The 24,684-nt window shown below is 43.9% G+C and overlaps 1 protein-coding gene and 1 non-coding gene across 4 annotated transcripts in view; one reads left to right on the forward strand and one right to left on the reverse strand.

Annotated features, from left to right (window-relative positions):
- LOC139333330 (low-density lipoprotein receptor class A domain-containing protein 4-like) overlaps positions 1-24,684 on the reverse strand; it is a 210,658-nt gene that overhangs the window by 33,044 nt on the left and 152,930 nt on the right. Inside the window, exon 1 of one of the 3 annotated variants that reach the window (XM_070965619.1) lies at positions 2,068-2,497. The exons of the other annotated variants lie outside the window; for them this stretch is intronic. Coding sequence (XP_070821720.1) covers positions 2,068-2,161 — 94 coding nt within the window. The 5' untranslated portion in view covers positions 2,162-2,497. Of the gene's footprint in view, positions 1-2,067; positions 2,498-24,684 lie in introns of those variants that run through there. 3 annotated transcript variants of the gene reach the window in all.
- On the forward strand, positions 13,871-13,943 carry trnak-uuu (transfer RNA lysine (anticodon UUU)). Its single transcript has one exon. It is a non-coding gene; the product is annotated as a tRNA-Lys (tRNA).

A 24,684-nucleotide genomic window follows, 5' to 3' on the forward strand; every position in this document is an offset into this window, starting at 1 on the left:
AAAAAGTGACTGAGCTGTAGGTTGAAGCTTAAGGATCCACACATGCATGGCAAGTCTGTATGAAGCTGCGCTGTTCGACCTCAGGACTTTATAATACCACACCTACAATTCCAGATAACTGCACCACACGTTGAATCCAAGCACAGCAACAGCCAGAGACTAACACTTGTTAAAGGTCTCTGCCTTTCAAATCCTACATGTGAATCCCAGTGTGTAGGCAGAGGTTCGATTCCTGTCTGTGACACACTGTCTGCGCTGTGATCCCTCTATGTTCGCAGTCCCTTTCAATTTTCCTCCTTGTCTGAATAAAGAGGAAACACACCAGTGAGACCGCCCGCTCTGCTTTAAAAAAAAAGAAGAAGAAGAAGAAAAAAAGGCAGACTGTAGCTCTTTTCTTCAGCCAGAGAAACCATCAAAGCATGGGCTACATTATTCAGCCTTGCCGAGTCTGCATGACAACACAGCCGACAAACAAGAGGTCTTTTCAAACCAGACGGCCACTACAGTAGGACACAGCTATTTCAAACCACTTATGAATGGAGCTCCCTCCAACTGGTGAGACGTGAAATTCAGATGCACGCATATCGTGAGATATGCTGCAAGTATCACAGCGATCTGACTTTTTCTGCAGCTCTGCCTGCCTGCTCAGTGCACAAGTCTGAGGCAGTTTTACTGGATTATCTAATTAGGCTCTCTCTGCTGTATCAGTGTGCCTGTGGACGCACCAGTTGATGCCTGACTATGTGTGTTCTTGCTGGCTAGCAGTACAATGATGCCACAGAAAACAAATGGTGGAACACCAGTCCGTCTGCCAGACAAACGCACACACATACACACACACACTTCTTGGTTACAACGTGGCGTCAGCACAGCCACGCTCTGCTGCCAAATCTGAATCTAATATCTCGCGTTCACCTCACGTTGCCCAGGCCTGGCCTCGGCCGCAAATGGAAATTACACTGTAACTCTGTCCGTCCGTAGCTTGTCTGTGTGTCCACATGTCTGTCTGTCAATGTCTGTCTGTCTAGCTTCGGATGTGTCTGTCCGCATTTCTGTTTATATCTCTGTCGGTACTTGTCTGGCTGCCTGGTTATGAATCTACCCGCCTGTCTGCATGTCTGCTATGTGCCCGTGTCCCGTTTATTTGTCTTTGTGCGTCTGTCTGCAGATGTGTCAGACTGGATACACACACTGTCTGGCTGTCCACTGCATTTCTACTTGCCTGCCTGCATGTGTCTGCTCTTCTGTGCATCTCTCTGCTTCAGTCATAAAGAGGAACATCTGCAGTGGATCTAGCAGGCAGCAGCATTAAGGCAGAGCTGATAATGATAGTTTCTCTCTGGGCTGCTCAGAAGGCAGACAGACATAACATACCATTCGAGCGTTTCCTGTCTGTGCTGACAGGCAAACTATTTAACCCTCTGTGGTGATCCCTCTGAGCATATGCACCAGCCTTTGGGGCCAAATCTGTAAGTATTCATAAAATAAAACACCCTCTATGGCAGAAAACATGTAGAAAAAATAAAGCAGGAAACAAAGTGAGAGGAAACAGTTGAGGAAAACTCTCAGAAGAGGAGTTCTTGTGAAAAAGAAATGCAGTAAATCTATAATACATTCAAAAGCTAAATTCTAAGTGACTACATGATTTTCCCTGTAAGCTAACTGTTCAGTATCATGTGCTGGTGGACTGTTAATGGATGCTATTAGAGCTCAAACACAACACAAAGTGTGACAGAACCACCATCAGCTCAATATGGTGCTCTACACACAAACTTTGAGTCAAATTAAGAAAACAACAAACATTCTGGATACGAGTGAGCACTGAGAGGTCACCATGAACTTTCTATGAGACAGGGCGAACATGAGAAGGACCACTGTGAGAAAGAGCCGAGCGGGAGGACACGGTCGACAGCGGGCTAACAGCAGGCTGGTGGACCGTCTTAGAGGGACACTTGGTCTGATTTGTTGTCCTTCTGTTGCTGCTAAAACACGTACACATAAAACGGATTAGGCACCGAGGGCTGCTGGTGGGATCTGAAGGTAAGAAACGTAACTAATGTTACTCACATATCTCCATTCCCTGTGGCTGGGAAGCGGTGCAGTTGCAGGAGCAGGTGACATTGGAGTTGCCGGGGCCGCCAGGGGCCGTTAGGTTTTGCATGGGGCTGGGCAGACCGGGACACCGCTCCGGGGAGAGAGCCGCCGCCACCGTCGGGGCCCCGCGACGGGAAAACAACAAAAAACTTCCAGGCAGCGGCAGCTGAGTGCGCCGCTACGAGTAACTCCCGACAGTTTCGCACTTATTTTCCACGGTTTTTCTCACGCCATATTTGAGTCGGAGCGGCTCGGACAGTCAATCAGGAGGACATCTGGGGACGAGCCATTGCCCGTGGCCAGCGCATTCTATAGTTTTTTTCCGTTCCTTCCTTCGCCACTGAGAGCAGCTGTCCTTCCTCTACTAGAGCAGAGCAGACCCAGCGTGCTCAAGCCCCGCCCATAAACTAACAGACTGGCGCTCCGACCAATCAGAGGGCTCGAAAGGAGGGCCAGACAGAGGGAAAGAGCGGTGCTGCCTTCAAGAGCACAGAGAAAAATAACTATTCGCCCTCAACCGACCAAAAACGTAATAAAATGCCATATACTATAAAACCTCCCGGTAAAATACAAAGCCTGGTTTTACTATGACACACCAATATGGGCGAGTTCAGGTTTTCTGAGTGAAACAGTGGTCCCACTTTACCACTTTTTTATTTTGCTGATAATATGAATAAGCAGGTTGTGTGATGCAAATCTCACATCCAAACTTTCAAAAACTCAGAGCAATAAACGTTTATGCATATTTTGTCCTTATATCTATTCTGTTATTATTTCTCTTATTGATTTGACAACCAAAAAACATGTTAAAGGTCTCTGCAAGCTGCTGTCGTTATGAGTAAAATACTGTTTTGTTAATGCAGGGGCCCTGCTTCAGTCATGCTTGGTGTGGTGCTGTCTACTGCCAGTAGTTAATATCCACAAAGGCCTTTGTATACATAAGCTACAGCATTATATTTATTGGCTATTGTGCTACCTGGGTATTCAGAAATGTTTTATAAATGATTTATACAGTTGAGAGTGCTGCCCTTGTTTAGCCTTTACAGTTAAGTCTGAAACCATTGCTTTAAGCACCAAAAATACCAGCCAGTTCATCAGCCATATCCTTGAATTATTATTTCTATCCTGCAGGATAAGTTATACCACTTGAGTTCAAAATAACACTACTGTTACTGCAAGGTCCATGCTATTATTTCTCACCAAAAGCACCTGAAAGTGCACTGATATACATATTCACCATTAGCAGAGAACTGTACGAGGAGGACTTGAAGGTAGCAATGGAGAGGGGATGGGACAGGGGTTGTGTGCGTGTGTTCTGGGTTACAAGGGGGTTGGTGTGTGTGTGTGTGTGTGTGTGTGTGTGTGTGTGTGTGTGTGTGTGTGTGTGTGTGTGTGTGTGTGTGTGTGTGTGTGTGTGTTGGAGGGGGTGGGGGGGCTGACCTGACTCAGAAAGCTAGCAGACGGCCGGGTCGTGGTTGACAATGGCTGTGGAGAGCGGAGCAGGGGAGAGGAGCAGGGGAGAGGAGGAGGGGAGAGGGAGGGGGGAGGCAGGGCCGGGACTGGTCGGTCTGGTGTGTTATTTGGGGAGGGTGGGGAGAGCGCTTCGAGTTTCACTCCCTTGTTACGGCGGGCCACAGCCAATGGAGACGGCTCTTTGAAGGGGCTAACCTTGAGGTGACCCCCGCGCCAGTCTTGTGGTTCAGGGGCACATGTGCAGCAGAGAAGCATTTCCCCCATCTCCCCTTCCACCCCAACACACCCCCTCTGAAGCTAACCAACAGTGCAACCCTCCCACCCAACACACACAAACACAGTCTAGCACAGGACCGTCTGCAGTCTATAAATAAACTAGGCTGCTCAAACCTGAGAGAAGCTCTGAATGCCACTCTTGACCAGCAGGCTCCCAAACTATGGTCTAGGGACCATAAGAGATCAGTGAAGAGCTTTCAGGTGGTCCTCTAACAAAGCAGGTGTGGTTTGATTTTTACTTGATCTGTGTACAGGACAAAGGGAGAATAATCCAGGAATGACTCCTCTGATCAGAGGCCTGCTCTCTCGCAGCCCACCTCTGCAGCAAATCATACAAGCAACATTTTGTTCAGATACATGAGAGAAAATCTCATCATATATAGACTGAAAACTGTTTGGGAAATGCCTGCTCTAGGGGGGTTTACCATTTCAATTCTGAAAACACCAGTAACCAATGGCAATAAAAATGGCCCTCTGTGAAGGAAAATAAGTAAATGGGAAAAGCAAAGACCTCCAACAGATGTTCGGCATTAAGTGCCGCATCACTAGCCAAGTTCTATATCCAATCATGCAAAAATATGTTCCTTGACGGCTTCCAATGAATTCCATACTGCTCAATGAGCGAAGTGACACTTTTGTAAGGGGAGAAAAAATAGACGTGTGACCCTGACGTAATTTACAAACGCCTGGCAGCTGTCATAATTTTATTGAAGCAACAAATCGAGGCGCTTCTGTCTTGTCAGCTAAAGCCTCAATATCAATCGAGACACTGAGGAGAGTTCTTTTCTGCCTTGACGTGAGGTCATTCTCGTGTCCTCAGACACACACATATATAAAAACACGCTTGAGACATGTACGCACACCCCAGACAAGCGCTCTTATACAGACAGACTCAGACACACGTCAATTCTTGCTCTTGCAGTCCACCTCTATCCACTTACAAACACCCCACCACCAAACAACAGTCACACACACTCAGACACACACACACACACACACACACACACACACACACACACACACACACACACACACACACACACACACACACACTCACACACACACACAGTCTGTCTGGAGCGTCAATTTAGTCCCCCGGGGAGCACGCAGGGTGACACCACTAACAGGCCAGACCAGACTAGACAGCCAGCAGACAGATAAATACTAGGCACGGCTGAATACCAAATGCACTCTAGTCTACCAGCTCCCCTACCATCCCCCCTGACTGCAGTCTGTGCGCACCCACACCCACACACACACACACACACACACACACACACACACACACACACACACACACACTGCACACATAGCCTCTCTGTGTCTCTCTTGGGAAACGTCTGTCTCATCGTGTATTTGAGGAATATCAACTTTAGGTTGATAGGTTTATCACGCTCGGCACGTGTGCATGTGTCTATTTTAGGAACTTTGCATGGGGATTTCCTGCTTACACAGGGGTTTCATGCTTATTCAGGAGTTCACTGAGTGTTACTGCTGCGGTTGTTTGTGACCGTTTGAATCAAAGCATTACGTGTTCACGTTATGCCTAAAAGATATTAAATGCATAAAACACCACCACCGTGTGTCTGCGCACAACCAACAATACTGATGACATTACCACTCCAGCTTCATCTGAAGCCTGATGTGCATGTGTGTGTGCATGTGTGTGTTCAGATGTACAGTGTATTTGAAGACAGAGTTTAACAAGAGGTTTCTGTATTTTCACCAAATCCAGCATGATAAAAAAAAACAGTTTCACTCAAGTATTCAGCCACAGATGCTTGGAAGTTTAGATGTGATCAGGCTGATAGTGAAAGAAGCAGCACAGTAAAGGCCTCAGCGGCAGAGAGGCCCATCACTCTCCTCCCTAAAAAAAAACATGATACCCAGAGCAACTTCTCCATCTGAGCTTGTATGATGCTCACAGAGACTCTACTTCATAGCGCCATCTTGTGGCCAAGATAGGAAAAGGTCTGGTTTGTGCATCATCCCAAACATGGACTGGAAAAACTGTTCCACTTCTCTGGTGTCTGCTTCAGTCCTCCTCGAGTCTCTTCTCTGTCACTCCATTACTTCTGAAACCAAAGCCGTCTCCTGGGCACAGGTTTAAGCTTTGAATCAATTACGACTCGTCTTCATCAGAAACCACAAGGGAACACGGAGGAGGACACAGGGAAAATGAAAGAGTCCATTCCTACAGCTGACTTTATAGAGATGTGCTCTGTTCTTGCCCAGAGACTCAGAGAGTATTTTAAATTCATACTGAGCACAAGTTTGATGTGAATCATACAGCATAGTTTGAAAGGAAAGCACAGACAAAAATGCTAAATATAACCGTTTTCTTGTGTGAAAAGGACATTTAAACGGCTCAAAGTATGTGGACACCTCTGTTAATGTACATTTGTGTTCTATTGGTCTATGACTGTTCAAAGTTTGGGCTTTACCCCTTAAATCCAGTTCAGGAAATCTTAATGCTACAGCACACAGTGATATTATAGAAAAGAAGTGCGCCTCCAACTGAGTAGCAAGATTTTGTTTTAAAGAGGAACTCCACTGATTTTCCACAGGACGTCCATTCGCTGGTCATGGGAACTGTCAGCTGTGAAGGAAGTCATCCGTATAAGTTATCTATGCAATTCTGCAAGATCATTTATTAGTAACACGTATGGTCATTAGCACGAGTGCAGGGCTTTTCCCTGATCAATCAAAAAGTCAAAAGAAGTTCAACCAAAAGGACATGTTGACCCTGATGTCTCCTTTTTGTCCTGTTTCTGCCTGTGGGACATGATTTCTGAGATATGAAGTCCACTAAGAATGCTTAAAATAACTCATGGTGGCCTTCACTTGTGACAGTAAAAAGAGGAACACATATGACGAGTTGACGTGCTGCATGACCTGCTGTCAGTCACAGGGATGTCATTTCCCCATGTGGTTCCTTGTAGCGATGCTGATGATGCGGGATGACATCATCAAAACTGTCCAAAGAATGACACAGCCGTCAGTCCATATAACTTCATGTTTACTCCTCTTGATCTGTATGTAATAAGTCAGCGTGAAAATGAACCAGACGGTAACAGAAAGGCAACAATGTGTCTTTTTTTTCTCTTGGTCTGGACACAAATGAATCAAACCATGAGAGTAAAAGAGTTTTCCCAGTTCAGTGTGGAAAAACTTGACCAGCCTGCACAGAGCCATGACCTGAACCCTATCCAACACCTCTGGGGTGAATTGGAACACCAACTACAAGCTGGGCCTTGTCAACCTACATCAGTGCTGCCTAACTAATGCTCCTATGGCTGAATGGGAGCAAACGAGAACATGGCATAGTGAAACGTACGTCACAAGACTATTGAAAATCAGAATTTATGAAAAGAGTAATGCCAGCACACCGACTGTTTCTCAGAGTCTGTTTGGTTCCTGCATACTCCTCTAATACTGCTAAACTGACTAATGGAGAGGTTTCTTTTAAAAGCGGAGTGCGTGAAACGTTTCACAATGTATGAAAGAGAATTTATCAGTTTCTTTCCTACATAGGTCAATCACCAGTGCTCTGTCCTCCCATTTTACAACATTAATATGTTGTGTCTCATGGCTGACGGTGAACTTCCAGTGTTCATGGCAATGACTGAGACAAATCCCTGCAGCCAGGCCTTCCCACAGGAATGAGATGCTCAACAGTCACACATAGCTGTAAGGTCTTGAGTGTCCACATACTTTTGGTCTTCTAGTTTACTGAGGTTTAAGACAAAGGGAGAAAAGATTAGCACAAACTGACAGATTACAAATGTTTCATGAACACCAAGCACAAGAAACAATGTGCAACACTCTCTACACAATGCACTTAAAGCCAGTGTATAAACTCCAGTAAAGCAGTTTCTAACCTGCATCACTAATGCCTGTTTATCCAAAAAATTCCTCCTGTGGGTGCAGCCTCTATCATGGGACTCGTGTGATGAAAGTACTTGCACATGATGATGATCCATTCTGACTCTGGCATAACATTTTCAGTCAGACTAATAACTCGAAACACCCCGTGACTTCTGTGTGGAGTCAGTATTACTGAGCGCCATCCCAAATGTCAGAACAAAAGATGGATATGACTCAGCCTTAATACCAAGGCTGAATGGGATTCATGAATTAACCGCAATGCATCTCACCAGCTGACAAAGCTGGAGAGCGAGAGAGAGGGCGAGAGAGAGGGCGAGAGAGAGCGAGTGAAAGTGTGAGTTTGCATAGGCATCGACTGTAGCTCGGCGTCTTCAGCGGAGCGCTAAGTAACAGAAAGGCCACTCCAGACAGTCAGATTGCAGAGTAGCGAGTTGCATTCAATAAAAGCGTCTGGCATGCCACATCATATTTGCTGCTTCCTGCCCTTGTCTGGCTGCAGTGCCGTGTCATATCCTGTCCGCACAGGTGCACCAGCTGTCTGGTTTCCCACCCCTGTCATTTCTATACACACATACACACACACCTCACTTCCACCCCTGTCATTTCAAAAACCACCCCTCCCTGCCTCTCTTACTGCCGCAGGCACCACTGCAATGACACCACAGCGCTCACTGAAAAGTTGTGTGTGTGTGCAGGAGACAGAGAGAAAAAGAGAAAGAGAAAAGAGGATGACAGACAGAGAGATAGAGAGTGTGTGTGTCTGAGTTTGGGTTTGAATGAGAGAAAGACAGATTGACTACGACAGATCAAGAAAGAGATAGACGGAGCCTGAGGTGGAGGATACTTGACTGAGCGAATGAATAAATGACGAGAGGAGAAGGGAAGGAGAAAACAGGAGAGAAGAGAAGAGAAGAGAAGAGAAGAGAAGAGAAGAGAAGAGAAGAGAAGAGAAGAGAAGAGAAGAGAAGAGAAGAGAAGAGAAGAGAAGAGAAGGAACAGAGTGAAAGCCAGTGAGTTGGGGAGAGAGGGACCCAGAGACAGACAGAGAGAAAGAGTAGATAATCAGCAGGTATTGAGCTCTTTTCACCCCTGCGGTAGGGCCCTGCTGAGCATTGTAATGGGCTGTCTGCCCAGCTGGGCCGATGAGCTCATGTCTGGCTTTAATGCCAATCTCCTCAACTGGCACACGGCTCGGCGGGGCGAGCGCAGACGCAACGCCGCAACGCTGCCTCTCGACTACTGCCGCCAGAAGAAGGACAGGGCACAGCTGAGAGAGGGAAAGAAAGACGAGGAAAAGAGAAAGAAAAGTGACGAGAGAGTCAGGGAGGGCGAAGGTGTGTTCGTGTGTGTGTGTGTGTGTGTGTGTGTCTGTGTGTGTGTCCCATCAGCCACTTCCGTCACAACACCGATAAGAGCCCCAAACCAGACGGCAATAATCACATAGCCAGTGAGACAGACAGCAGCTATAAATGTGTGTGTGTGTGTGTGTGTGTGTGTGTGTGTGTGTGTGTGTGTGTGTGTGTAAAAATGAGGGAAGGAGAGATAGAATGAGGGAGAAGAGGAGAGAGAGTGTGTGTGTGTGTGTTGTTTTATGCAGTCATAAACAGCAGTGATTACAAAGTGTGGACGGCGCAGGTTACAGCCTCTTGCTGTTAAGAGTCCATACATATAGTTAGAGGCGCAGACACACACACACACATATGAACACACTGAAACACACTTATTGCTCGAGCATGAAATCAAATGACACGCACGTACTGTATATACCAGAATATATATGCATACATATATGCATACCTATGCAAGCATACCTCCATACATATTATCTACATATGGAAAAGTACAGACAGTTAAGTTGCTCAAAAGTAAATATTCACGATTGGGCCACAGTGTTTCAGTGGTTTGCCTTTTTTCCTTTTTTCTTTAAAACATACAGACACATTGTCATTATTACAATAAAAGTGTTTGCCTTCACTCGATGTGACGGCTGTTCTCACTGCAGGCATTTCACAGCAAGCATTATACATCGCTCTCTTATCCCCAGGTTTTCTGCTCAGACAGTGATCACTGCACACTGTGTAAACCATAGCCTCACAACACCACCGTGTTGAATTCAATCTGCATCTAAAACAACGATGCAAGTAAAAGATGGAGGAGGGAAAATGAAAGCATGAATATCCCCTTTAGCACTGTTTAAAAGTCAGTGTTAAGGACCTGCTACAGAGTTACAAGTAGCGACTGACTAGACGGTGATGGAATACATTAATTCTAATCCAGCTGCAGTTGGCCAGTTAGGGCCAGCTTTAACAGATACAACTTAACTTTTTACTGATTCAAATTACATACAATGAAAATGGGTTGAATCCCCAGAGAATGAATCCTACTCACGTTAGTGAGCCCCGGACTCCTCCTTTAGGGCCACCCTGAAGTCGGCCGTTGTGGTTTTGAGTTGCATACCTTGAACCTATTAGATGGATTGTCATGACATTTGGTTCAGACATTCATTCATGTTCCTCTGAGGATGAACTGTAACAACTATGGGGATCCAGTAACTGTTTGTTTGGCACCACCACTGGTTTAAAATCTCACTTTCACTGTCCAACGTGTTTATGAAATATTTGCAAAGCCTCAGCTGTGCTTTGCAATTAGCGCTAATTAGCAAACGTTAGCAAGCTCACTCGCAACGGCCAATATTTTAAAAAACCAGCATTAAAAATCAGCATCATTGTGAGCATATTAGCATGCTGACATTAGCATGTAGCTGAAAGCACAAGATGGAAACAGCCTTTGATTTTACCTGTATGATACTGTGACCGCTGCTAAATACAGTATGTTCAGTGATGTGTGAATAATTACAAAGATGACTTTGTGGCTCAAACTCAATCTAACTGAAGCCAGTTGAAGTCATTATTTTAAGGAAAAATCCTCTTCCTTCCAACTCGAGTCTTTCTTTCATAGTTATATCATTTATGACAACATTGTTTTCACCAAAGTAAATGCTGAGATCTGAGAACAAGGCGACATCGCTGCAACAAAGGGCAAAAAACATGAGAATTTAGATGATCAGACAGGTTGTAAACAAGCCAACAGTTTATCCAGATTATCCAAACCTTTATACTTGAAAGTAAAACAAAGTGGCTGCACCCGTGATGGATGTTTCCAAGACACTGTTTGGGTGATAAATTTACCATTCTTCTCTGCTTTCTCTTCCACACCTGTGAGATCATAATCACTCATGTTTTTTGACCTTGTCTTTCTCAAGTTGCTGTTGATGAGAACAATGGTAAGCTATGATGACAAAAACTGCAAAAATAAGTCCCAACACACAATACACTGGAATAATCCTTGATGTTTTTACGAGAAGTATCATCTGCTATCCGTGACAATCCTGATGCCTCAGACGAAGATTCAGCCCAACGCAGGGATCCAGATCACTTTGCACCAGTTCACCGTCTTAGCTTGAATGAATTACTGTCAGCCATAGCTGCTTAAAGAACAGGGAGTAACCAGAAGTGAAAGACAGGAACTGAGAAACACACTGTTAACCAACAACGGCACCAACTGACAGTTTCAAGTTTACACAGCCAATAATCTCATTCAAATGTTCTTGTCTGTTTACGTGTTCATCATCAGTCATGTGTTTATCAGTTTCTTCCCCTTCCCCTTCACCCCTGAGCCTCTGCCCCTCCCTTACCCTCTCTCGTCATTAGCCACACACATACGGGATATGTTATGATGTCCAGTTCCACTATTAATTTGTTTTATCACATTTCCCTACTTAAAAAAAGGCTAATTATTTTCAGCTTTTCTCACTTAAACACTCTCACTTTGTGGGCGATGCATTGGAGTTTGTTATCCAGCAAACCAAATGCTGCACTGACACCCAAAAACAAAATAATTAGCTGTGTTCAGCCTTTAGATTTCATGCCATTAAATTTGTTGAAACACTGCCTGATCCAAAGTTATTTGAGTCTTTTGTAAAGACTAATTTAACTTTGATTGAAAGGACTAATTAGGATCGTTGGCCCTACTTCTGTTTTTTCTTTTTTTTGTTCCCTTTTGCTTTTGTTAGGTGGAACAGAACGCAGCCAAATTCCTCCACCAAGTGAATTTAAGATTCACCGAATGATTATCAAGTTTAATCTCTGCCCTGGCTGTTTGTTTATCATTTCCATATCAAGAAATCTCTAGAAGAACGACTCGAGCAGCCGTCTCAGCTGAGGCATTATGGGTTTCATGTATCATCTCTTACATACATTTGAGAATGTCAAAACATAAGCTGCCGACTGTGAGGGCAGCAGGTTTGGAACAGATGGACGCTCATATGAACAAGTTGCAGCGATCCAAACACTCCAAGCACTCCTCCTCTCTGCCTGCCTGGCCACGCCACACAAAATGCTATAGCTCCCATATTGAGGAATATAATGAAAACATTACATTAGGTGAGAGATGCTGCGCTCGGAGCAAGGGCTGACAGATGGATGGTGGTGGGAACATGTTGCAGCACCCCAGACCTGCTACCACCCTGGCAGAACTTAGCGACACGCAGGTTAGCACGACTGGCGAGCTAATGCTGCCTACACTAACACAGCTGCTTCTGCCTGCACTGCTTGCATTTTACATCCATATATGTTATCGTACTGCATAGCTTTGTTAGCTCTCAGGTTGACTCACTCCCACCGTACAGCTTGTAAACAGCACGGCCCGTGACAGCTTGTACCAGCCCAGCCAGCGTTCCCCACAGTCTGCCTCGTTGCCATCCGTAGCTCTGTAGCAGGACCAGGGAGTTAACAGCTTGTACCAGGCCAGCGAGCGTCCCTGCTCACAGCTTGCATTGCTAGCAGAGCCCCCCCAGCTTCCTTTTACAGTAGTAGTAAGCAGGACTACAGGGAGTCAACAGATCACCCCACAACAGCTTGTAACCGCAGCGTTCACTGCTGAGGTGCTAAAACCAAAGGCAGGGCTACACAACAACATTAACACTGCATCAGTCAGCAGCGGCATCATTTGTGGCGGATAAAATGTCTGACAGGGTGGAATTAGTAGCAGAAATGGTGATCATCTGATCCATATCTCCATATGTGAGGAATACTGACAGATGTTGTCATGCCGGGCCATAACCTGAAGACTCTGTAATGTCTGATTCACAGCAGAAATATGCAGATATCCTGAATATTTTATGAATTTCCCACATTTATTTGTTTATTCTTGTGCCTAAATCCTGCTGTGGTGATTGGGCATGAGAGAGAAATAAGCACATAAACGGCATTTAAGTCGGCAGTGTCAATAAGATTATTTTTCGTCAGAGAACGGTTGTGTGTAACATTATGTCAAAACACCCACACGCATTGTTGTCGATGTTAGACCACATACTGGCGGGGTCCTGAGGCATGTCACTGCAGGCATCTGGGCCTGTCTGGATATTCCACCGTCCAGTCCACTGCACCAGTGTGCACCAACTCTGTTCTGTGGCCACTACACCAGAATTGCATCACAGCCAATTGTTTCGGGGGATACTTGAAACTCTTGGCTGTATTATCAAATTAGACTGGTACTTCATCTTCACCTGTAGCATCACACCCACACTAACACAGCCCTTTGCATTTGTTAATCCCACTGCTGTTTTCAGTCTGAATCCTGCTTCAGAATAAATTCTACAAATTATTCTTAGAAATTATATAAATGTAAATAATACATCATCAAGAGTGTTTGATCAGGCCTGTGAGGCAATTCAGAAACACACACACACTCAAAAAAACTATTTTTTCAGCAATAAAGAATATAACATAAAACAGAAGACTAACACATTCTTTTAGCGGTCCCTGAAGGCAACACACACGGAGCGGTTGATATCACATCAACGCATCATGGTGACTGTCAAGAAAACAACAGTAGATGTGGAGTGTTGTGTTTTCCAAGAAAAAAGGACAAACGATCATTTGTTGTGGATGTAAAAGAAGAGCGAGTCCTCAGTTACTCTGTGAGGACAAGCTCACAGTGATGGAAAAGGCCAATATTAACATGTTAAACTGGATCATCTGAAAGGACAAATGCTCTTGGATAAACACTCCTTGGTGGAGTTTGGATTCCCAACAAGCAGCTTTCCCAGAGACCACACTATGAGGAACAGCTGGCCTGAGCCTGGATAGCTCAGTTGGTAGAGCATCAGACTTTTAATCTGAGGGTCCAGGGTTCAAGTCCCTGTTCAGGTGTACAGTTTACTAAACTTCCCCAGTGTGGGATCAATAAAGTCCTATCTTATGCTACATTTCCACTAGCGCGGCTCGACTCTACTCTACCTGGTTGTTTTGTGTTTCCATTACGGATAGTACCTGGTACCCGATACCATTTTTATACCTGCTCTGGCGAGGTTCCAAGCGAGTAGAAGCGATACTATATGTGATGTCAACAGCCTGTTGGCCACTGATTGGCCGGAGAGTGTCGTCACTGGTCTGCGACGTCCAACACCGGAAAAACAATCCCGCCCCCTCCATTGTAACGCCGGGCAACAGCAACCGCTGACTTTATTCTTTACACTCACTCGAGGGAAATGGCTGCTCGTAAAATATCACCGTGGTCCGTCGACAAAAAGCCACAAACCGAGCAGCAAATACAACATCGCCTCGATGTCCTCCATTGTTTGTCGGCTCTGTTTGCGTCGTGTACAAATTGACGTCATGGCAGTTTCGCGTAGCCGTGGTATGACAACCCCGCCTACGTTGAGGAGATACTGTGAAGTACTCAACTGTAATGGAAACTCAACCAAACCAAGTAGAGTAGAGTAGAACCGAGTTGAGTAGAGCTGGAACTGTGTAATGGAAATGCGCCATTAGTAACAGACAAAGTAAAATTGGCCAAAGCATCAGTTTTCTGGAATAACTCAAAGAGATGAAGGAAAACCTGACGTGGAAACTCCATGTTAGGAAGTGTCTGCTATGACATCAGAATATGCTGCTGAGTGTGAGAACTCCTTCAGGCATTTGGTGAGAGCTTTCAGGACATGAAAGTAAACAAAAGGAACTGAACATATTTGCTGTTTAAGATAAAATAAGATGACACTTCATTTATCCCACACCAGGGAAATTCAGGCAATTAATTATCAACCAGCTGACAACCAACAACATGGAATCATTAAGCTGCAAAGCAACAGTCTACTACTTCTCAAAACTGACCATTGCAACGACTCAAACCAGGAAAACCAGCTGTGAGTAGCATCATCATCATCATCATCATCATCATCATCATCATCATCATCATCATCATCATCATCATCACCTCTACCATGTGACATCAGACACATCGTGAAAGAGAAGCAGTTTCAGGTTAGTGAGATATATGTGTTTAATAATTTAGTATGGTCAGGGGCACTGAGGGGGGCCCAAAGGAGGCCAAGGCTACTATGACACAATTGCCGCCACCCCCTAAAACCCAAGTGAGCCCCCTCCTCCCCCCATCACATAAGCATAATAAGCCCCCCCCGATGAAATATTTCTGGCGGTGGCACTGAGTATGGCCCTCCAAGGATGTTCTAAAAACTACAATGTCTTCTTCCTCTGGTTTTCTGCTGTGAAGAATTTCAGTCGCTGTTCCTGCTTAAATCATGTCTGACAGCTGTGTTTTCATCCGCAGCCACAGAACATGTAAAGCGAATGTGATCTCTGAGCAGGAAGAAACGCGTGACACAATCCAGACGGTCAGTAACAGAGCTGGAGATATTTGGCAATGGGCTGGAAAATGATTTCAGCGCTGATTTAGTCAAAGTTCTCTGATTTTGTGTGTGTGTGTGAGTGAGTGAGTGTGTGCGTGTGTGTGCTTGTTGTCTGCCCAGTGACACCCAGTGAGAGGCTGCTTCCTCAGAGAGTGATTGGTTTGCTGGCGAGACAGTCTGTCTGTGCAGGTGGGAGAGCTGCCCATGTCATCATTTCATTTTCTGTCTGCTTTCACTACCATCCAATTCCTGTCATTCACGATTTTCCAAGTAGCTAATCAAGCTCTCCTCTCTGTCACCTCCATGTTTCATGTTTTATGTTTTCCCTGTTTTCACTCAGATCCATGTCTCTTTTTGTTAAGCCTTCTTTCAACAGAGCATTTTCAGGGTTTAGGAAGGCAGGTTTAAAACATGAGAAGATGTGTTCAATGAAACTCCAAATTCATTTCAATTTAGAACCAAAATACTGAAATAAATCTGTCAGATTCACTCTGTTACACTGAACTCAACTAATGAAAGTTCTTAAACTACACATATGCACCTGTGTGAGAAGTAAGAGCAGTACAGAGAGTACACAGCGGAGGACATACACTGAATATTTTTGCATACCTGCACACTAATTACCAGTCTGCCCTACTGTAACACTGAAAGCATTCGATTTCAAACACTCCCAGCTGTCATAGCACTGTGTGTCCAGCTAATCTAATGTCCACATATAGCAGTTTTCAAAGAGTCTCTTCTGCTTTCGGTTTCTCCTCTTCTGTTGGATTTCCTATCCAGCTGTTGGTTGTTGTAAGAGCCAGACAAAGAGAAATTCACCTGTAATCCATGTTGTCAGCAGCCAGTAACCTGACACAGACCACCTTGGTTTGTTGGAGCAAACTTTTTAGTTAAATGAAAAAGCTCAAATCCTGATACAAGTTCTTTCATACCCATGTAGTGATACGTGTCATGACAAAGCACATTTTCTGTAAATTCAGTGATATAAAAATATATAAATATAATATAAATATATAAAAACAGTTTATATGAAATGACCACATGGAACAGTCTGCTTCTTATTATATTTTGAAAGATATATTCAACAAATAAAAAGTTTTTTTCTCCTTTTATTCTGAACCTTTGTTCAAAATTTCCATTATGTAACAAAACATCAAATATGAATGTATAAGATATAAAAAGGTAAGAAGAAAACACTTTTCAAATGCAGGTGCAAACAAAATAACCTGATGTCTGAGTCTGCACAGATTACAATGGAATCTGTTTGCAGTCATTTGAGCTGCTTTGTAAATTGTTTCTCCTGTCACTGTTTAGAGCAAATGGTTATACAAATCTCCCTTTCTAAACATGTACATGAACATTAAATCTTAGTGAGGAAATCAGCAATACAAAATGGCACATGGAGGATGTTGGGGTGCAGCAGTGAAAGGCTTTGGCGTAAGTGTAACCAGCAGGGTGTCAGTGTCAGGGTCTAATGTCTGCACTGCACACCTGCATGGACATGACTGGACCTTACTGGCGAGACGGCTGTGACTGAGCCAATCATTGAAGAGCATTGCAAACAGCTGATGCTGATCAGCCATTCAGAAAGCACAAATTCATTCTAGATGGTGCAAATTGAAGCCATTTTTCAAGTTTTGATGTAAGCTTAGCTTGAGCTGTACACAGATCACAGATGCATCTGGTTTAAACCAGCTCCCACAGAGAGTCAGATTCTCCAAACATACAGTACTGCCCTGCTAGATTGCCCTCACTGTCCTGACATCTGCACCTTGAAAAAATCCCATCTGTATCAAACTGGCTTTGTATTTGCAAGAGCCCTGTGAAGTGCTGCACGTCACTCTGAACAGTGACATTTCAGCTGTGTGTCACTGTGTTCACTGGCTGTGAATGTACTTGACATACTGGTGTTTTTACCAAACCCCAAGAAACACGGACCAAATAAAGCAAGGTTTCAGTTTCTGTGTAGTTTTCTTTGTTGACCACCCACTCTATATCTCTCTTTGCTTCTATTTCGGTCAGTTGGCCTTAGCTACAGCTATACTGTATTTGTCACATTCATTGGCTGTTTGTAACAAATAAACAGGGGGTGCACAAACAGCAGCGTCCAATTTGCACAAACAAAACAAGACCAAAATTAAGGAAGCTTTATAGATTAAGCAACTGTGGAATTCATAACTGCCACACCATATAACATATCTTAATTTAGGCCTTATATTTAGAGGTCTTTTTGCCCCTTTGGACCAAAAAATTCCAGCTACTGAGGACCTCAGGAAATAAACTCTGGAGTCCCTATTGTGTTTTCCTTTTTCTTGCTACCACATTTAACCACAAAGGCTGGCCAATTCAGTCAAGTAACAGATTTAAGAAAAAAAATATACTGTTAGAGACACAATTTTGACACTCAAGGAAAGAACAACACAGAGCCTTTGTGTTGTTTGTTGTAATTTGGTTTGTGGATGTTTGGATGGATGCAAAGGATGTGTAGCAGTGGAAAGGGAGACTCCAGAGTGGCTCCAAAGCAATAACAATCTACTCAGCGTTTAGTGCCATCTTCTTTCCCTTGTTGGGAAACTCTCCCTTTATCTAATTTTTTTCAGACTATACGGGAACCTGAATGCTCTGACTTAAATGCCAATAACCATAACTGCAAAGAGGAGGAGGAAAGTTTGGAAGAAATATCTGCCCCTCATTCTGATGACTTTAGAGGCAGTCAGTGCTTGCTGACTCTGTAAATGAAGCTACACAGACGCTGTATCAGCCAATGGGCGATGTTCAGCACTGAAAGCTGCACACCAGTAGTTCCTGGGCCGTTCAAAAGTACGACCCCCAAAGCAGAAACTTTTCTGGCACAGTAACTAAATTCCACCCTGGCTCCAGTCAAAGTGAGGTTCCTGAGCCCCTGAAAGGTTCCTGGATTCCTAGAAAAGATCCTGCTGTTCAAACTGTCGATCTTTAAAAAAAATCATGAGGTTTTCTCTTTTCTCACTCAGTGTGTTTTGCTCAGCAGACTCAACCATCAGTGTGAAAAAACCAATCCGGGTGAGTCAAGCATTTAAAAACCATTTCAGTACTCAATCACGACAGAATTGTTTTTGAGTCTTGCAAGTATTTTTATCTCAGATCCTCCTCCTCCTCCTCCTCCACCTCCTCACTTTCCATCATCATCTTCATCTGTCATTTATCTTGCTCTCTCTTTCTCTCTCTCAGCAGGAAAGCTCTGCCCAGTCACAGTCCAAGAACAGCTCCATGTCCCTCCACAGCACAAGGAAAACAACCATCCAGGCATACAGACACTCATTAACAAATAAACCCATGCTGGTAAAGTGAAAAGCATACAGGCTTACCCACATACACACTCTCTGACACACACAGAAGCTTCAAACATGAGCATTGAGTGGCCACATTAATTACATGAGCAGTGGGGGTTTCCCTCCCTGCCATGTCCACTGTGGGCCCTGAGATATTTAATAAACCTGTCACCGCCAGGACTCCCTGCCTTAACCCAGAGCTAATGAGACACACAACCACAACACACACACACACACACACACACACACACACACACACACACACACACACACACACACACACACACACATATGGAATGGAAGTCAGGTCACAGGGGTTGGCCACTTGCAGCTGAACTGAAAGCTGGAGCGATGCCACAATGTCAGACAATCTCAGTTCATCCTAACAGTCCTAATCTCGGAAAGCAGGTGTCTGCAGTTTCGCCCAGCTGCAGGGAAGACTATTTACAAACTGTAAAATGGCATTTCAAAACCAAAAAGCAGTTCTCTGCTCGTACATGGTGATTCACCGTAAGTCACTTTAGATGAAGGCATGAGCTAAAAACCTGGCTATCCTGTTGCATGCTAGATGCTAAATGAATGAGTGTCACACAGGCAACAATGATGTGTTTCACGTTTGCACACAACACAATTGCTGCTGATTCATTTATTATGATTTAATGTGTTCTGACTATTTAACATTACTTAGCATGTCACTGTTGCCCGTTTTAAGAGTAAAGTCTGGCAGTGCACCAGTTGGTGTCCATCAGCTGTATCATGCTAGTCAGTTTAGCTCAGTTAGCCTGGTTAGCCAAGCTCATGTAGTGTTGCTGCCACACAAATGGAAACTAAAAATGAGAGACCAGAGCTGGAGGATCCTGCAATGACACTTACATCCACTGTATGGGAGCAGTATGGTTTCCCAGTTAGCCACAGTGAAAAGGGACAAAGATTAGTGTCAAATGTAGCTACTGAAGTCGGGTATGTCTGTGGGTTTGGATGATTATTTCTGGTGTCCATCAGCAAAAACAGACTGGAAGGCAAGTCCTTCTCATGCAGACAGATTCACAGTAGAGCAATAACTAACGCAACAATGTTATTGCTAATGGTATAGTGTTTATTGCTGTGCAACAGTGAGTCTTGCAATGCAGCATTATGACATTTATGCTTTTTCTTTTTTTTTTTATAAACTTGAATATGCCACTGTTTGAGTGCCTCAACAGTAAGAGTTCTGGCCAGTGAGCCACTTTTGAATGTTTATGACAAAAATGTTTATTTCAACATTTTTTTGTTTCCCCTGCTGTACCAAAAACATCCCATACTGTGAATTTTGTGTACCATTACACCCCCAGTTGTTTATCTGTCTCCTATCTGACGCAAAGATTGAATCTCAAGCCAAAATCTCATCAAAGAAAATAAAAATAACAAGAACTACTCAATAATGAAACTGGGATATAGTAAGACTGAAACATAGATTTAAAACTAGGTTACATCAGACCTCTATGTATTTCCACAAAAAGGATTTTGCACAAGTCCTGGTGTCCCAGCAGAGAGCAGTTCTCTCTCTACGCAAGTCTGTTTGGCTCAACTGCATTTTTTGACTCGGTCTAATTATTTTTTGGGTCTATTTAGACCAGAATTCTCTGTCCTTGGGTCACGTGTGGATCACATCTCTTCTTAAAATCCAGTTCTGCACATATGGTTTGGTTTTTTTTGCATTTGCACTTAGAAAATTTAGGACCCTTGCAGGCCTAGACTACAATGCTAAACAAACTACATCCAACCGGGCACTGTCAGCCCAACAACTGGGGACTGTCGATCTATTCATGAAGGTGTGTGCGGAATTTTGTCATAATTAGCATATGAATTCTTGAGTTATGGCCAAAAAAGTGCTTGTGAGGTCGTACTGACCTTTGACCTTTGAGCGGCAAATTCTAATCAGTTCAGCTCCATGAGTCCAAGCGCACGTTTGTGACAGACGTAATGAAGTTCCTTCCTGCCGTTCCTGTGACATCGCGTTCACAAGAATGGGATGGATGAGCGGTCAGAGTGACCTTTGACCTCTGACCACCAAATTCGAATCAGTTGAGCCTTGAGTCCGAGTGGACCGAGAAATTCCCTGAGGGTGTTCCTGAGATATCGCGTTCACGAGAATGGGACAGACCTGAAAACATAATGCCTCCGGCCACGGCTTTCGCCAGTGCGTAAAAATAGGACTTGGTTCTATTTTTAGCCTCAAGTAGCAAGTCAGCATAGAAGGAGACAGCTCTGGAATTTCAAACAGGAGTCAGTGACACTTGATGCTTTAACTTGGGGTCCGCAATGCGTCTCAGTCACAAATGTCTGCATGTTGGGTAAGAACTGATGTCACACACACACTGTGGGTTACACAAACACCGTAAGACCCTACACGCTGTACAGCAAGTCAGAGAAATCGCAGTCAACCTACATCTGTCACACTCCAAAGCCCTGTGTGTGCAGAGAGCTACTGCAAACCGTGTCAGGCATCTGTGTGACCGTTCATCTGTTCGTGTGTGTTTGTGCGTGAGAGAATGCCAGAGAGCGTGTGTGTGTGAGTCTGTGGTTGAGCGTATGGGCATCTACTGTATATGAATGCAAAAGCACAGAGAGAAAACGTGTGTGTGTGTGTGTGTGTGTATGTGTTTGTGTGTGTATTCACCCAGACAAGGTTTTAGAGTGATGATAGGATTAGATTAGGCTGACAGTAGCAACAAGGCCAGCGTATGTCTGAATCCTCAGCTCTGGCAATCTGGGGATTAAGGTAGAACAGAGATTCACACACACACACACACACACACACACACACACACACACACACACACACACACACACACACACACACTTCTTTTTTTTCACCCAAATGTGTACACAAAAAAGACACACAGCGCAGTAGACTTTGTATACACACTGTCTTTCACAACCACACACACACTCCTACGTACCCAGACATTACATACAGGCATGGACATGCACACACAAACCCCCTCTCTTTCTAAAGGAACACACATGAACCCTCTTCAACACACACTCATATACACACACACGCAGCTGCAGCAATACACAATAACCTGATGAATTCTGCTTCTTTGTTTTCCTGCTATCTAACTAAATCCCATATCCCCTAACTACCACCTCATGCCTCACACAGCCTCACACAGCCTCACACACACACACACACACACACACACACACACACACACACACACACACACACACACACACACACACACACACACACACACACACAATCAACCAGCCACCTACACACACACACACTCCGATTATGGGTCCTGAGGCCCACCCAGAGGTGGCAGGCACCGTACCACACAGTCAGCCTGTCTCCTAAAATTGTTTTCTCTTCAATCAACCTAGCGGGGCCAGTTTGTCATGCAAATGTGGCCCTGGCTTGCCTCCCTTTGTTGCTTTGACAGATTAGTGAGTGTGTGTGCGTGTTTGTGTAGGTGAATGTGACGTGTACGGAGCACTGCTTTTCTCCATTTTATCTTGTTTTTTTTGTCCTCTTCCAGTAACCCACAGAGTGTGAGGAGAAATATCTCGTACATCTCGATCTTTATTTGTTTCCATCCGTCTATAAGACTCTGTCACCTGTCCCGCTCTTTGTCCTTTTCCTCATCCATCACATTTCACTGGCTCAGCATCCATACATTTTGGGTTGCCTGGTTTATATGTTTTTCCAATGATTATGTACTGAACTGTTACTGGTACACTGTGGAAGAATTGGTCATTCCAAACAAATAGGGGGCAGCAGATCACCAGAGTAACTGCTGCTCACTATACTCTTTGCTGTAGCTATCTATGGCTGTCACTACTAGTTGCCATTAGCTAGTTAGTTCAGTTAGCCATGCAGCTATTGGCCCTATTAGCTGCCTGGAGTTTGGCCCAACTTGCACCTCAGAGCATCAGGGAACTGTTGGTGTTTACATCATGGACAAGACTCAGCATCCTCCCAGTGAACATGGCCGGACCGGAACCAAACACAGCCTCCGAAACCCATGGAGCCTAGTCTGATGACAGGAAATACAGTATGGAGGTGATTTACAGCAGCTCTAACCACAACTCAGACTGCAGGGCCAGTGAAGACATGGCAGAGCAGGACAGGAGGCATGAAGTGGGAGAGGAGTGATAGGAAAGTCAGACATCAGCTGCATCGAGAGCCGGAATGTTTAGAGAACCAAACCACAGCTGGTGATTGTTGTGACGTTGGAAAGACGAGATGGTTGTGGTGAGTTTTACTTTGTTTCTGTAGAGTTTGAATGATGTGTGGTTTTACAAGGAATTAACTTGGCCCTTAAGCTTGTCTTAAAAGAGAGAAACTTGAATGTAGAAGGTGTGCGGCTGTATTTTTCAGTTTAATAAGAAAAACAGGTGCAACAGTTTATTTTGTTTTTTATTACACTAAGAGCACTTGTGAAACTTGCATACATCTCACTGCTGAAACTATGGGGGACTATACTATTGGACTATCACCTCTAAAAGGACAAAGTGGCATTACGAGACAGGATGGGCTGGAGCTAGCTGTTTAGCATGCTAACTTGAGTAGATATTTCTATACAGTATGTCTTTGACATAACATCAGAACTTCTTCACATTCTTTTGATAATGCTAGTTACATTTTTGAATGCTTTAAACCAAAATTCTGGTCATGTCTTACACATTGCACCTTTATATCGGAATGGAAAAAGCTCAGAAAGCTTTCACCATTATGCCACAGATGCTTTTATGCATGCTGTTCATATCTGGATAATTAGCTTGACTTGACTGTTGACAGTCTGACTGTCCCTTGCTTTTTCAGTTCTTCAAATTTTATCTGCAATTGTCATCAGAACAGCAAGTCCTTCAATGGAATTTTTGGTATTTTTTAATTCAGACGGTGAACCGTGCTGCATAACTTTGCACTTGCCATGTCTGTTGCTGAGATTCAAGAAATGCAGACTGTGGGAAAACAATGCATAGCTTTAAGATGCTTGTGTTGTTTGACTCCCCCGTTCCCCAAATCTCTATCAAGGAAGGGAGCAAGTGCAAAGTTAGCCTGGCCCAATCATAATGGACACCATCATGAGAATTATATCCATTTTCCTTTCCAGTTTCCAAACCTGCAAAAGTACAGTTTTATTAGTTGGATCATGACCAAGACCTTCAAGGTTGAATCCTATACAAAACATCACTCTCAGATAGAAAAGGCCTCCTTTATATTACTGACACAATAAGAAGATATTGTATTGTTATTGCAATACAATATCTAATATTGTAATGGAATGGAAATAGAAAATGAAGGCATGTTGGTGGGTTTTCATTTAAAAATTAAAATAAAATGTTTCATAATAAGTATGCATTTTATCCAGATGGACTTAGGCACTCGATTCATTTGTATTAATCTGAGTCATTTTCAAGAACAGTTCTATTAATTTGACAGAACACTGAGCTTGTTTGATGTGAATTGATCATACAATTGAATCTATGTTTAATCTGCTTTATGAGATAATTTGCCAGGTTTCATTGAACAGTTGGTGGCCTTAAATTAACTACTGTGCAGCTGCAATACAAATGTACCATCTACACTGTAGTCATGGTGCCACAGCAGCTGATAATGAGTAAAATCATAGAATCGGTACTGAGTCAAAAACAGTGCACTGTGGTTAGAGATAACTCAATCCAAGCTTCCATGTGAAGAACCAAATTAGCTGGGTGAGAATTTATGGGTCCATTTTAGCTGGCTGGCACTGTGTTAACCCAAATAAGCCACAATGGAAGACTAGCACCCTGAAGCGGAAAAATCTGGGATATATATTGATAGAAAAACACATTTGTTAAGCAAACAATACTGTAACCTTGGCATTACTGGTGCAACAAACAGTTCAAAAGTTTAAAGGTACTTCTGGAAGTATCTGCCCACCACATCTTCCCAGAAATGCT

Source organism: Chaetodon trifascialis, chromosome 7 (genome assembly GCF_039877785.1).
Source record: "Chaetodon trifascialis isolate fChaTrf1 chromosome 7, fChaTrf1.hap1, whole genome shotgun sequence".
NCBI classification, from domain to species: domain Eukaryota; kingdom Metazoa; phylum Chordata; class Actinopteri; order Chaetodontiformes; family Chaetodontidae; genus Chaetodon; species Chaetodon trifascialis.